Here is a 15,019-nt window from a genome sequence, read left to right as displayed (position 1 = left end):
TTTTCGTTGTGTTTTACTTTTGTAGCTGAAAGTAGAAATGGTGCCGCTGAAGTGGCAACTAGATGCATCAGCTCTTTGCTTTTTAAATGTAAGTTATTTTCTTTTAAACCTGTGTGTCTGTTATTTTTCCCTCTTGTTTTCATGTCTTTATCTTTTTTTTGTGGACTTTATATCTGCAAGTGCATCCTATCCTAAAATATCAATTAATGAACAACATTAGAGCAAAAATAGTCCTAGCCTCCTTCTGCTCCGTATCTGATAATAAAAAATAGGATTTATCTCACAATGGGGAAATTACAATGTTGCAGTGCAGGTTTTTAGTCAAACGCAATGAAAGACAAACAATTAGGAATACAAACTAAATCTAGCATACTAATATGTATAGATGAATAAAAAATAAGATACAACAAAAAAAATATATTAAAAAAGTGCTGCATGATAGTGATGGCGTGGAAAGATATGTCAATTATTTTATGGTACATTTGTTGTTTGCTCTAAAAAAATATATATACAGTAAATGATTGAACAATTTATTCCCCATGAATTTGTTTTAGAACAAAACATGCATCCAATTAAATTCTAATGGGATTCAAAATTCCAAAATTCAGATGGGTCATTAACTGAGAAGCTTCTCAGTATAGTGCGCACTTCTTCACGCTAAACAAGGTCTCCACCCACAGATCACAGGGGCCCGCGTGATCTTAGAGTGTTGCAAGAAGATGTTTCGGTGAGGATCCGAACATAAGTGCATGTACAATCGAGGTATTTTGACTTTCTGCTGTTAAAGCCGGACATTTGTAAGGCAGTGACCAACCCCATCCAGGAGAGGGGGCTACACTAAAACACCATATCACCAATTTTCAGTGTTTTGACCTTGCTGTATTCTACCGTGAGGCGTTTTACTGTCACACACTGACCTGTGCTGTCTTCAAAGTGGATCAGGGCGCAGTCGGGCTTCTTCTCGCTAATGGCGACAGTGTCTATTTCCCCTCCTCCATTGCTGGACCGCAGGAAGTGGACTGATAGTTTGTCTATCAGCCGCTCTTGGTCGATGTCTGTGGGCAGGCCGCTCACCCTCACTGTCCTGCTATCCTCTGCCATCTGCTGGGGGACAACACAATCACAATCACGGCAAAGACATTTTTATTTCATATTTCTGATACAGATCTCATGTTGGTGGTGTACCTAATGTTGTGGCCAGCGTGACTGTTTTCTCAGTGAAAAAAAAATATTTCTGTATGATACACAACGCAGAAACTGTCTATTAATTATTATGAATACAAACATGTACGAATAAAGCAGGTTTGTTTAACCAGGCGTGTCAAACAAACTCATTTTAGCTCAGGAGGAAAATGTATTCCCAAGTAAAATCTAGCATGATTTAAAAAAAAAAGTTAACTTCAGATTGTTTTCTTTGTTCAAAAATAGAACAAGCTCAATCCGAAAACATAAAAATCATAGTCTTTTTTATTTTTATTTTTTACACTTGCATGTTGCTGTTAACAGTAGTCCATTTGTCGTGATAATATTAATTGGTCGAATAGGTGGAATTGAGTCTGGCAGAGTTTTAAATTGCTTCAATTGGTTTTCATTTTTAATCAATCAGAATATGGAATAAATATCAAAATCAAATTACAGGATGTTATTAATGTAATGTACCCATTTTCTTCTACTGATGTACTCATATCTTATAGTTTATGCTGTACACATGTAGCATCTACAACAGGCCCGGGCAATTACTTTGACTCAGGGGCCACATTTAGAGAAAAAAATATGTCTGGAGGCCGCTATATCTGTTTTTAGGAACACTAATACAAAACCTTACAACAGTGGTTCTCAAATGGGGGTACGCGTACCCCTGGGGGTACTCGAAGGTATGCCAAGGGGTGTGTGAGATTTTTTAAAAATATTTTAAAAATAGCAACAATCAAAAAATCCTTTATAAATATATTTATTGAAATAGGAATGTAAATTCAGAAACTGTGAAAAGAAATGCAACAATGCAATATTCAGTGTTGACAGCTAGATTTTTTGTGGACATGTTCCATAAATATTGATAAAAATGAATTTTTTTGTGAAGAAATGTTTAGAATTAGGCTCATGAATCCAGGTGGATCTCTATTACAATCCCCAAAGAGGGCACTTTAAGTTGATGATTACTTCTATGTGTAGAAATCTTTATTTATAAGTAAATCACTTGTTTATTTTTCAACAAGTTTTTAGTTATTTTTATATATTTTTTTCCAAATAGTTCAAAAAGACCACTACGAATGAGCAACATTTTGCACTGTTATACAATTTAATAAATCAGAAACTGATGACATAGTGCTGTATTTTACTTCATCTCTTTTTTCAAACCAACCCACTACACCCCCCCCCCCGATTGTAAATAATGTAAATGATTCAATGTATAAACTCTGATGATTAACTTGTGTGATGACTGTATTATGCTGATAGTATTTATTTGTACCATGAACTGATTAACGTAGAACCTGACTTTAACAAGTTGAAAAACTTATTTGGGTGTTACCATGGTCAATTGTACGGAATATGTACTGTACTGTGCAATCTACTAATAAAAGTTTCAATCAATCAAGTGAAATTGTGACATCACAGGTGAAATTGTGAAAACACAATTTCACTTTTGCTTTCTTAGTTTGGCAGAGGGCGCCCGAGTGCACTCATTGTCGTAAGACCGACTGATGCAATGAATGAAGCGAAGGAGAGTAAACACCGCCTTGCTAGATGAATAATTAACGTATCTTAAAAGCCAGAAAATGTACGATATATTTGACCCCATTACTATGTATCTATTAATGTTCGTAGTGATTCATATTAAAGGCCTACTGAAACCCAGTACTACCGACCACGCACTCTGATAGTTTATATATCAATGATGAAATATTAACATTGCAACACATGCCAAAACGGCCTTTTTAGTTTACTAAATTACAATTTTAAATTTCCTGCGAAGTGTCCTGTTGAAAACGTCGTGGAATGATGACGCTTATGTTGACGCGTGCTTGTGGCGTTATTGGTTGTAGCGGACATTTTATCCCAGCACCACTCACGGCTAAAAGTCGTTCGATTTAATCGCATAATTACACAGTATTCTGGACATCTGTGTTGCTGAATCTTTTGCAATTTGTTCAATTATTAATGGAGACTACAAAGAAGAATGGTGTTGGTGTAAAGCGGTGGATTTCGGCCGGCTGTAGCAACACAAACACAGCCGGTGTTTCTTTGTTTGTTGTGAAGCTTTAATATGGAACAGAGCGGTCAAGCTAGAGAATGTTGCACCACGGGACTATTATTGTGACACACACGCAAACAGGAAGTGGATGACGTGTTGAAGTTATGCCAGACGGCACTTAGGAATACGTTGATAACATGTTTTGTTATTGTATTTCACTGCTATAATTTATTAAAGCATAGTGAACAAATGGAATATCGTTCTTATTTACAAGCGAAGATGTTTCTCTACCACATGTCAACCGGCAGGTTTCAGTGAGAAAATTGTGGTAATAAGTCGGCTCTTGCCGTAAACATGAGCGGAGCTTGTGTCGTTTTTCCTGCAGCTGTCAAAGAGGCAGCTGCGACTTTCTTGGCTCCTCCATGGCTTCCCTCAGAGACACTGGCGGTCACCACACCCCTCTGACTTCCAGGCATGACTTTATAATCTCACTAAAACACTAGTAACACAATAAGCAGATAAGGGATTTTCTAGAATTATCCTACTAAATGTGTCTAATAACATCTGAATCGTTCCCACTGCCCTGTCTTTTTTTTTTCTTCTAGTCCTTCACTTTCATTATCTTCATCCACAAATCTTTCACCCTTGCTCCAATTAATGGGGAAATGGTCGCTTTCTCGGTCAGAATCGCTCGCGCTGCTGGTGTCCATGACTGTAAACAATGTGAGGAGCTGTCACGCCAAATTTATTCCCCCCTATACCCCCCCCCCCCATTTACTTCCGGGGTCATGATTAATACAGACGTTTTGTTAACGCTATATTATAAAAATATAACGCTATATTATAAAAATACAGATGTTTTGTTAACACTATATTATAAAACATAAAAATTCAAATTAAAAAAACAATTTACAAACACAAGCTATCGGATGACGTAAGAGGAAACATGAGGAAACGTGACCCCGGAAGTAAATGCGTCATCCCAGTGCTTGTGTTTGTAAATTGTTTTTAAAAAATATATTTTTTTTTTTATAATATAGTGTTAACATAACATCTGTATTTTTAGAATATAGCCATTTATTTTTATAATATAGCGTTAACATTACGTCTGTATTAAAGGCCTACTGAAATGAGATTTTCTTATTTAAACGGGGATAGCAGGTCCATTCTATGTGTCATACTTGATCATTTCGCGATATTGCCATATTTTTGCTGAAAGGATTTAGTAGAGAACATCCACGATAAAGTTCGCAACTGGAGAAAAGCCCTGCCTCTGCCGGAAGTCGCAGACGATGACGTCACATGTTGATGGTTCCTCATATATTCACATTGATTTTAATGGGAGCCTCCAACAAAAACAGCTATTCAGACCGAGAAAACGACAATTTCCCCATTGATTTGAGCGAGGATGAAAGATTTGTGTTTGATATTGATAGCGACGGACTAGAAAAAAATAAAAATAAAAAACGCGATTACAATCGCGTTGCATTGGGACGGATTCATATGTTTTTAGAGACATTTACTAGGATAATTCTGGGAAATCCCTTATCTTTCTATTGTGTTGCCAGTGTTTTAGTGAGTTTAACAGTACCTGATAGTCGGAAGTGTACGTCCACGGCCGGGTGTTGACACGCAGTGCCTCGGGGAAGTCGACAGCAGCTGTATGGACGGCACAAGCTCAGCTGATATCCGGTAAGAAGCGACTTTTTAACCACAATTTTCTCACCGAAACCTGCTGGTTGACATGTAGTCGGATCCATGCCCGCTGTGATCCATACTAAAGTTTCACCTCCATGAATTTTAAACAAGGAATCACCGTGTGTTTGTGTGGCTAAAAGCTAAAGCTTCCCAACTCCGTCTTTCTACTTTGACTTCTCCAATATTAATTGAACAAATTGCAAAAGATTCAGCAACACAGATGTCCAAAATACCGTTTAATTATGCGGTTAAAGGAGACGACTTTTACCTGTGTGTGTACGCAGCGCTCATATTCATAACAGCCTGTGACATCACGCGTACACGTCATCATTACACGAGGTTTTCAAGAAAAAAAGTCCTGGTAAATTTAAAATCGCAATTTAGTAAACTAAAAAGGCCGTATTGGCATGTTTTGCAATGTTAATATTTCATCATTGATATATAAACTATCAGACTGCGTGGTGGGTAGTAGTGGGTTTCAGTAGGTCTTTAATCATGACCCCGGAAGTAAATGGGGGGAAAGGTTTTTGTAGGGGGGAAGAAATTTGGCGTGACAGAGCCCTCACACCGGTGACGTCACGCGCACATCGGCTTCTACTTCCGGTAAAGGCAAGGCTTTTTTATTAGCGACCAAAAGTTGCAAACTTTATCGTCGTTGTTCTCTACTAAATCCTTTCAGCAAAAATATGGCAATATCGCAAGATGATCCAGTATGACACATAGAATGGACCTGCTATCCCCGTTTAAATAAGAACATGTCATTTCAGTAGGCCTTTAACACTGAGTATGAGGAAGTGGTTAGAGTTTGTACGCTCCAAAAATAACATATATTGACGGACGGGACAAAATAAACACAATTTAACCTTTCTTTTTGTATTATTACTTTGTCAATATTTACTTACTGGCAAAAAGCAAATGAGTTTGCTCACTATCGCCCGGAAGACACCCACATGAAACGCCGTAGTAAACCGGAAGTAAGGAGGACCGTAGAAGAAGAACACAGACGTTGCCTCACCCGCTGCGCATGCGCAGTATTGTAGCTAAGCCCCATATACGCTGCACGTTTTGTCCGGTGGAGGTCACGGACGTCTGAATTCAACACAGGTAAATTACGGCACGTTTTTAAACTGTATAACGATTTGAAAAATGCCTTGAATTACTTATTACGTGAAGTGTGCAACTCGTTTTTCATGTGTTGTACGCAGTTAAAGTAGCGTCGTGTGTGTTATGTAGCTTTTGGACGCTCATTACCAGTGTCGTTCATCACTTGTGTTTTTTAGGTAAATAGTAAATATATTTTTTCCTGATATTATTTTTCGGGTTAAAGTGGTGTGTTGTGTTAAGTGTGTTTCTGTTGTTAAAATCACGGCAAATGTGTGTTTCTTGTACTTGCTAGCTACTTGGCAACTCGTAGCTAGCAGACTTAAAGGCCTACTGAAACGAAATTTTCTTATTTAAACGGGGATAGCAGGTCCATTCTATGTGTCATACTTGATCATTTTGCGATATTGCCATATTTTTGCTGAAAGGATTTAGTAGAGAACATCAACGATAAAGTTTGCAACTTTTGGTCGCTAATAAAAAAAAAGCCTTGCCTGTAACGGAAGTAGCAGACGATGTGCGCGTGACGTCACGGGTTGTGGAGATTCTCACATTCAATCAATCAATCAATGTTCATTTATATACCCCTAAATCACTAGTGTCTCAAAGGGCTGCACAAACCACTACGACATCCTCGGTAGGCCCACATAAGGGCAACGAAAACTCACACCCAGTGGGACGTCGGTGACCATGAGGACTATGAGAACTTTGGAGTGGACCACATATGTGGGCAACCCCCCCCCCCCTTCTTTATTATTAATTGAACAAATTGCAAAAGATTCAGCAATGCAGAAGTCCAGAATACTGTGTAATTATGCGATTAAAGCAGACTACTTATAGCTTGGATCGGGCTGGAAAAAAATGTCCGCTGCAATCCAAGACGTCCCGTGCACGCGTCGTCATACCGACGTTTTCAACAGGATACTTCGCAATTTAGTAAACTAAAAAGGCCGTATTGGCATGTGTTGCAATGTTAATATTTCATCATTGATATATAAACTATCAGACTGCGTGGTCGGTAGAAGTGGGTTTCAGTAGGCCTTTAAGTCAGCACTTCATGAGGCCTTGACTTGACTAAATTTACACCCAATTTCCACTCATACCTTTTTTTTTCTCCTATAGTCAATTAGAGTCTCACAATGGCAAAGTTATTCGAGTCCATTGGTAAGCTGGGGCTGGCCCTGGCTGTTGGTGGAGGTGTGGTGAACTCTGCCCTTTTCAATGGTAAGTCAATAAATCATCCATCCATTTTTTACCGTTTGTCCCGTTCGGGGTCGCGGGGGGTCGCTTGAGCCTATCCCAGCTGCATTCGGGCGGAAGGCGGGCTTCACCCTGGACAAGTTGCCACCTCATCGCAGGGCCAACACAGATAGACAGACAACATTCACATACTAGGGCCAGTTTAGTGTTGCCAATCAACCTATCCCCAGGTGCATGTTTTTGGAGGTTGGGGGAAGCCGGAGGGAACCCACGCAGTTACGGGGAGAACATGCAAACCGAAAGATCCCGAACCCGGGATTGAACCCAGGACCACTCAGGACCTTCGTATTGTGAGGCACATGCACTAAACCCTGTGTCAATCAATCAATCAAAGTTTATTTAACCCTTTTGTGGTGTTCGGGTCTGTGCGACCCGTTTTCATTTGTTATTAAAATAAAAATGATACAATGGCTCATACATAAACATATATCAAAATGCTTATTTGATGACCATACACCCCCCTACTCATTTCTATTACATATAAAATGTCCGGGTCCACTTGACCTGGGCTAATAGAAGTGTGGAAATTGATGTTTTGTGTACCACACACTAGGACTGGGCGATATGGCCTTTTTTTAATATCTCGATATTTTTAGGCCATATCGCGATAAACAAAATATATATCGCCAATATTTTGCCTTAGCCTTGAATGAACACTTGATGCATATAATCACAGCAGTATGATGATTCTATGTGTCTACATTAAAACATTCTTGTTCGTACTGCATTAATATATGCTCATTTTAAACTTTCATGCAGCGAGGGAAATCACAAGTCATTTGAGTAAAACCGTATTTATTAAACAGTTATTAAGCAGTGGCACCCGCATTCATATCATTTCCAAAACAGAAAGTGCAAGATTGTCAGAGACTTTTTAAAACAAGCTTTTTGTGCATGATGTCACTAAAATGACATATCAAAACAACACTAAATTAAAATGCACTTTTTGTACAGAACGCCACTACAATAGTTTAAAACAAATAAAGTGCACTTTTGTGCATGATTTTTTTTGGGCGTATGGCACTGAATGGAGATGTTGCTGTGCGGAGTAAGCACTCTTCATCCTCTAGCAGGTGAATTTTCAAATGATGCTACAAATTAGCAGTAATACTATTTTTGTAGCAACGCTTCAGCACCACACTTGACAAATTACAGTTGTCTGTTTGACATATTCCCACTTGAAGCCAAACCACCGTCAGACGATGGAGCCCCTGCTGTTTTTCTTGGGAATTAATTCTTCATTTGTTACCAGATTGGCACCTTCTTTCTCTCGTATTACCACTCCTACCACAGCTAACGTTACCCGTGCAGCTACCTCTTTGCTCCGCGAGGGCGTATACGTATGTGACGTATGACGTGACGGTATGTGACGTATGTAAGAAGGTGTGTTTGCTGTCTGTGAGAAGGAGAGACAAGAAAGAGTGATAAAAGCCTGCAGTGTAATGTAAACATTGGGACCATAGCATCGATTCCCAGGCACCGGGAATTGGCACCATATTGTTTCAAATGTGAACGTTACCCATCTGAACACATACGTGGTCAGATCAGACTTTATTCATGTGCCCAATAGAGCGTTCCATAGCATGCATGTGTAAACGCTAACCAAGCTGCAATGTGTGTTTGTGCCAGTGGACGCAGGTCACGAGGCGGTGATATTTGACAGATTCAGAGGAGTCCAAGATGTTGTCGTCGGGGAGGGCACTCACTTCCTCATCCCGTGGGTGCAAAAGCCAATCATTTTTGATTGCCGTTCCCGCCCACGAAACGTGCCCGTCATCACCGGAAGCAAAGGTGGAGTAGTAGCGCTGTGGAGAACAACGTGTGTGTTGCAGCGTCGCGCTTCATCTGCTTCTTTCTCTGCGCAGATCTACAGAACGTCAACATCACGCTGCGTATTCTCTTCCGGCCAGTAAGCAACCAGCTGCCGCGGATCTTCACAAGCATCGGCGAGGACTATGATGAAAGGGTGCTGCCGTCCATCACCACCGAGGTCCTCAAGGCCGTAGTGGTGCGTAATGACGCAATGACAAACACACAATAAATTGTGCTCGTCTTGGTTTTCATTCGCGTGTGTGAAATTGTTAGGCCCGGTTCGACGCAGGCGAGCTCATCACCCAGAGAGAGCTGGTGTCTCAACAGGTCAGCGAGGATCTCACAGAGCGAGCCTCCACCTTCGGCCTCATCCTCGACGACGTCTCACTGGTATGAAGACCAACCCATGCATTGGACACAAGTATTGGGACGCGCCTCTTTGTCTTCGTATGACATTTTCAACAATTGTACGCTTTGTGGCAGCAAGTGCTTCTCTGTCCAAGCGCCGGAAAGGCATCAACGCCTGTGCACATTTTCATCTTAATGTTCAACTTAAAGAACCAACAGTGTGGAAAAAACAAGTTGACTTTATATGCTTAATTGTTTCATTGTATCCATTAAACCTTATCCAATTGTATTTACAATCCGCAGAGTACCGTATTTTCCGGACTGTAAGGCGCGCTTAAATCCTTTTTTTTCCCCTCAAAACTCGACAGTGCGCCTTATAACCCGGTGTGTCTAATGTAAGGAATAAGTTTGGTTGAGCTCACCCATCTCGAAGCTATTTTATCTAGTACATGGTGTAATAAGTGTGACCAGATGGCAGTCAAACATTAGAGATAAGTGTGGGTGATGAAGAAAAAAGCAAACGATATGTTTTTTAAATGAGCCACATATGCTTAAACTGATCAAAATACGTAAATATTAAATGTTATTACATATGTTCTCGTTACATTACATTTATACTTACATCATGTATATAAAACCTAAATTGAGGTCACAATGTTTTTAAAGGCGTTCTACAGGCAGAATTGAGCGGCTCCCATAGGCTCCATTGTAAGTGGATTTTTGATTGAATGTATTTAATATTTAGAATGCCATCCATCCATCATCCATCCATCATCTTCCGCTTATCCAAGGTCGGGTCGCGGGGGCAACAGCCTAAGCAGGGAAACCCAGACTTCCCTCTCCCCAGCCACTTCGTCTAGCTCTTCCCGGGGGATCCCGAGGCGTTCCCAGGCCAGCCGGGAGACATAGTCTTCCCAACGTGTCCTGGGTCTTCCCCGTGGCCTCCTACCGGTTGGACGTGCCCTAAACACCTCCCTAGGGAGGCGTCCGGGTGGCATCCTGACCAGATGCCCGAACCACCTCATCTGGCTCCTCTCGATGTGGAGGAGCAGCGGCTTTACTTTGAGTTCCTCCCGGATGGCAGAGCTTCTCACCCTATCTCTAAGGGAGAGCCCCGCCACACGGCGGAGGAAACTCATTTCGGCCGCTTGTACCCGTGATCTTGTCCTTTCGGTCATGACCCAAAGCTCATGACCATAGGTGAGGATGGGAACGTAGATCGACCGGTAAATTGAGAGCTTTGCCTTCCGGCTCAGCTCCTTCTTCACCACAACGGATCGGTACAACGTCCGCATTACTGAAGACGCCGCACCGATCCGCCTGTCGATCTCACGATCCACTCTTCCCCCACTCGTGAACAAGACTCCTAGGTACTTGAACTCCTCCACTTGGGGCAGGGTCTCCTCCCCAACCCGGAGATGGCACTCCACCCTTTTCCGGGCGAGAACCATGGACTCGGACTTGGAGGTGCTGATTCTCATTCCGGTCGCTTCACACTCGGCTGCGAACCGATCCAGATTTAGAATGCATTTTTTTTTTTTAAATCCATCTGTCATGTGTTTCATAATGATTGTGAACGATAGGCAAATTCCAAAGAAAAGTGTAGTTCCTCTTTAAGCATATGAGGCACCTGCACTACGTAAGTGGAACATCGGGGGACAGCAGTGATCAGTCATCGCCATACAGCAGGGCTGTCCAAAACTTTTCCCACTAAGGGCTGCACACTGAAAAATCAAAGTATGCAAGAGCCATTTTTTTTATATTTTTGCATCGATTTGTAATAAAAAAATATTTATATTCAATTTTTCACTGATAAGATAAAGCTGACACTTTTTTGGTCTTAAAATATGTATGTCTGTTTTGTGTTTTTAAGTAAGAAAAATATCAGAACATACTTTGGTTTTTCGGTATATGTTGGGAAAAGTTTGGACAACTCTGAGTTACTAGAATCATAATTTTATATTAACTCTTTTTGCTATTTTTTCTTACATTTTTAGTTTGTTCTGACAATATGCTGCATGCCAACAAAACAAAGGACACCCACGCTCTATAGCAAAGATGTTCACATTTTCCCCACTTAAATTCAAAGATGGGGGTAGAGTTTGTGCATTAAAGACGCTAAAATAAGTCCAGTGTAAGTCAATATATGCTAAGCTATCTGGACTAAACACCTTAGATTTCTGTTATATATAAATCTGATTTATAATTAATTTAATTTTCACAATGTCAAGGGCTTAAAAGTTACCACCCCTGCACTACTCCAAATACACATCACTGACCTTAGACCCATAAATGGACCACAAATTCTTACACACAGAACTTCATAGAAAACCTTCCCAGATGAGGAACTGTTGTAGCTGCAGCAAAGAACTACTCTATGTTGTTTTGCTTCCTGCAGCTGTCACGCGTCCCAACAATCGTGTGAAGGTGGTATCAATAACATTTTAACCTACACTAATGCCAAATCAGTACTTAAACAATGTAAAACATGCAATTTTTTGTATAACAAAAAAATCAATAAATTACTTTTGTGCAGCCCTTTGAGACACTTGAGATTTAGGGCTATAGAAACAAACAGTTGATTGATTGACTTTTTATTCTTTTGTAATTTTGTGACATTTAAAATGAACAGACTATCAACTGAAATATTTCATTTATATACATTAAATAACTTACTACCGTCAAAATAAAAACATCCACAACAAATTATCATAATAGTTTTAGCGATAAAGAACATAGACAACGTGCACAAAGCGACGTTTGTAATATGGAAGCTCATAATTCCGGGGAGTTTGTGAATGCAACCTTACTCGCTGTAAACGCCACTGATGCATGTTGAAGTGCTGTGTTGTGGCTACTGGCTAGTTTAGCTTAGCTTTGCGGGACAACATAGCTGTGTTATAAGACTTGCTGTTGGCTTGCTCAAATCAGTAGTACATTCAAAAATAATGTCAGGTGTATTATTACACTTCTACAGATGTTACTTGAACAACATAACCATCAAATACCTGCAGGTTGTCTGCATTTGTTTAACACCAAAATGGCGCATTTATTACTTGTATAATAATATACAATTTCTCGATAAGACAAAGCTGACACTAAGTTTTGTCGTAAAATATGTCGTTTTTTTTAATTAAAAAATATCTCAACATACATTGGCTTTTTAGTATATGTTGGGTTTCTTTGCCCATCCCTGTACGTGTGCCTAGTTGTGTGCTCACTGATTGTGTTCTTTCAGACACACTTGACGTTCGGCAAAGAATTCACAGAGGCTGTGGAGATGAAGCAGGTGGCCCAACAGGAAGCTGAGAGGGCCCGCTTCGTTGTCGAGAAGGTAATTGGTCTTTACTATTTCATCCCGCACCTGATCATGCGTCCCAAAGCTCCCATTAGAATACAGCAGTACTTCAGCCTATGAGCTCAATTGCTTCAACTGGCATATGACCAAGTCAACAAAGGCAAGGCTCGCTCGTCCAGTTTGTAGACTCGGGTGACAAAACAAACTGAAACACAGTGCACTATTTGCCAGCTTTTCAATATTTTCATGGACAAAGTCTGCGGTTTGATGTCGTTTTTGCGTGGAGCCCGAATGTTGTTTGGTAGTAGTTGGAGATGTCCGATATTATTGGCCGATGAATGCTTTAAAATGTAATATCAGAGATTATCGGTATCGGTTTCTAAAAGTATAATTTGTGACTTTTTAAAACGCCGCTGTGTACACGGATGTAGGGAGAAGTACAGAGCGCCAATAAACCTTGAAGGCACTGCCAATGCATGGCGCCCAAGTCACATAATATTTGCTGCTATTGACACACAAGTGAATGCATGCATACTCGGTCAACAGCCATACAGGTCACACCGAGGATGGCCGTATAAACAACTTTCACACTGTAACAAATATGCGCCACACTGTGAACCCACACCAAACAAGAATGACAAACACATTTCGGGAGAACATCCGCACCGTAACACAACAGAACAAACACCCAGAACCCCTTGCAACAAACAATGACAAGAATGAATGATATTGTCCAACTCTTAATTACCGATTCCGATATCAACCAATACGATATATGCAGTCGTGGTATTAACACATTATTATGCCTAAATTTATTGTGATGCCCCGCTGGATGCATTAAACAATGTAACAAGGTTTTCCAAAATGAATCAACTCAAGTTATGGAAAAAAATGCCAAAATGGCACTGCCATATTTATTATTGAAGTCACAAAGTGCATAATTTTTTTTAATATGCCTCAAAACAGCAGGTTGGTATTTGGCTAGTATCTAGTTGATACTACTAAGATTACGTCTATTTTTTGCCATCACAACATCATCTTTCGTTTTTTTTAAATGTATATAATGTTTATAAACTCAGGAAATATGTCCCTGGACACATGAGGACTTTGAATATGACCAACGTATGATGCTGTAACCACTTGGTATCGGATCGATACCCAAATTTGTGGTATCATCCAAAACTAATGTATCAAACATTACATTTTTCCAGAAGTGTAGATAGAACATATTAAAAGAGAAAGTAAGCAGATATAAACAGTAAAGTAAATTGATAATTAATTTTTTACCATTTGTCCTTAATTTGATGAAATGATAGAATGGAAAATGACACAATATGTTACTGCATATGTAAGCAGACTAAATTAGGAGCCTTTGTTTGTTTACTTAGTACTAAAAGACAATTTGTCTTGTATGTTCACTATTTTGGCTCCACGGTGGAAGAGGGGTTAGTGCGTCTGTCTCACAATACGAAGCTCCTGCAGTCCTGGGTTCAAATCCAGGCTCGGGATCTTTCTGTGTGGAGTTTGCATGTTCTCCCCGTGAATGCGTGGGTTCCCTCCGGGTACTCCACCTTCCTCCCACTTCCAAAGACATGCATCTGGGGATAGGTTGATTGGCAACACTAAATTGGCCCTAGTGTGTGAGTGTGAATGTTGTCTGTCTATATGTGTTGGCCCTGCGATGAGGTGGCGACTTGTCCAGGGTGTACCCCGCCTTCCGCCCGATTATAGCTGGGATAGGCGCCAGCGACCCCACAAGAGAATAAGCGGTAGAAAATGGATGGATGGATGTTCACTATTTTATTTAAGGATAAACTAGGAATAAGAAACATATATTAATGTACCCTAAGATTTTTTCTTAAAATAAAGCCAGTTATTCATTTTTTTTTGCGGTCCCCGAAATAATTTTAATACAGGTAGCAAACTATTGGTATCATTGCAACACTAAAAGATAGATATAGCCCAATTCCCATTGCTCTGTAAGTCCCTTCACATATTACTGCCAATAAAAGGTCACCTTTGCTTCATAATGTCGTCCTTTTAGGCCGAACAACAGAAGCAGGCCGCCATCATTTCGGCCGAGGGCGATTCCCAGGCTGCCTTGCTCATCGCCAACTCCCTCATGGAGGCGGGCGACGGCCTGGTGGAGCTGCGTAAGCTGGAGGCGGCCGAGGACATCGCTTTCCAGCTGTCCCGCTCCCGAAATGTCACATACCTGCCGTCAGGACAGGGGACCTTGCTGCAGCTGCCCCAGTGAGGACGCTGCCACTGACCGCCATCCTTATAAATAAACGCCTGATGGAAAAGCT

The 15,019-nt window shown here is 40.6% G+C and overlaps 2 protein-coding genes across 2 annotated transcripts in view; one reads left to right on the top strand and one right to left on the bottom strand.

Moving 5' to 3' along the window:
• The window catches only part of LOC133555922 (uncharacterized), a 22,911-nt gene extending 17,062 nt beyond the window's left edge, over window positions 1-5,849 (bottom strand). Inside the window, exons 1-2 of the mRNA XM_061905394.1 lie at window positions 5,794-5,849; window positions 918-1,101 (exon numbers count right to left, since the gene is read on the bottom strand). Coding sequence (XP_061761378.1) covers window positions 918-1,101 — 184 coding nt within the window. The 5' untranslated portion in view covers window positions 5,794-5,849. The remainder of the gene's footprint in view (window positions 1-917; window positions 1,102-5,793) is intronic.
• phb (prohibitin) lies at window positions 5,837-15,019 on the top strand. The gene is made up of 7 exons (XM_061905395.1): window positions 5,837-5,995; window positions 7,115-7,216; window positions 8,882-9,043; window positions 9,118-9,260; window positions 9,338-9,454; window positions 12,651-12,746; window positions 14,755-15,019. The coding sequence occupies exons 2-7, from the start codon at window positions 7,132-7,134 to the stop codon at window positions 14,965-14,967; spliced, it is 816 nt and encodes a 271-aa protein (XP_061761379.1). The 5' UTR covers window positions 5,837-5,995; window positions 7,115-7,131; the 3' UTR covers window positions 14,968-15,019.

Source organism: Nerophis ophidion, linkage group LG07 (genome assembly GCF_033978795.1).
Source record: "Nerophis ophidion isolate RoL-2023_Sa linkage group LG07, RoL_Noph_v1.0, whole genome shotgun sequence".
Lineage (NCBI taxonomy): Eukaryota > Metazoa > Chordata > Actinopteri > Syngnathiformes > Syngnathidae > Nerophis > Nerophis ophidion.
Note: the sequence above shows the minus strand (reverse complement) of the source record. Positions and strands in the feature narration are given on the sequence as shown.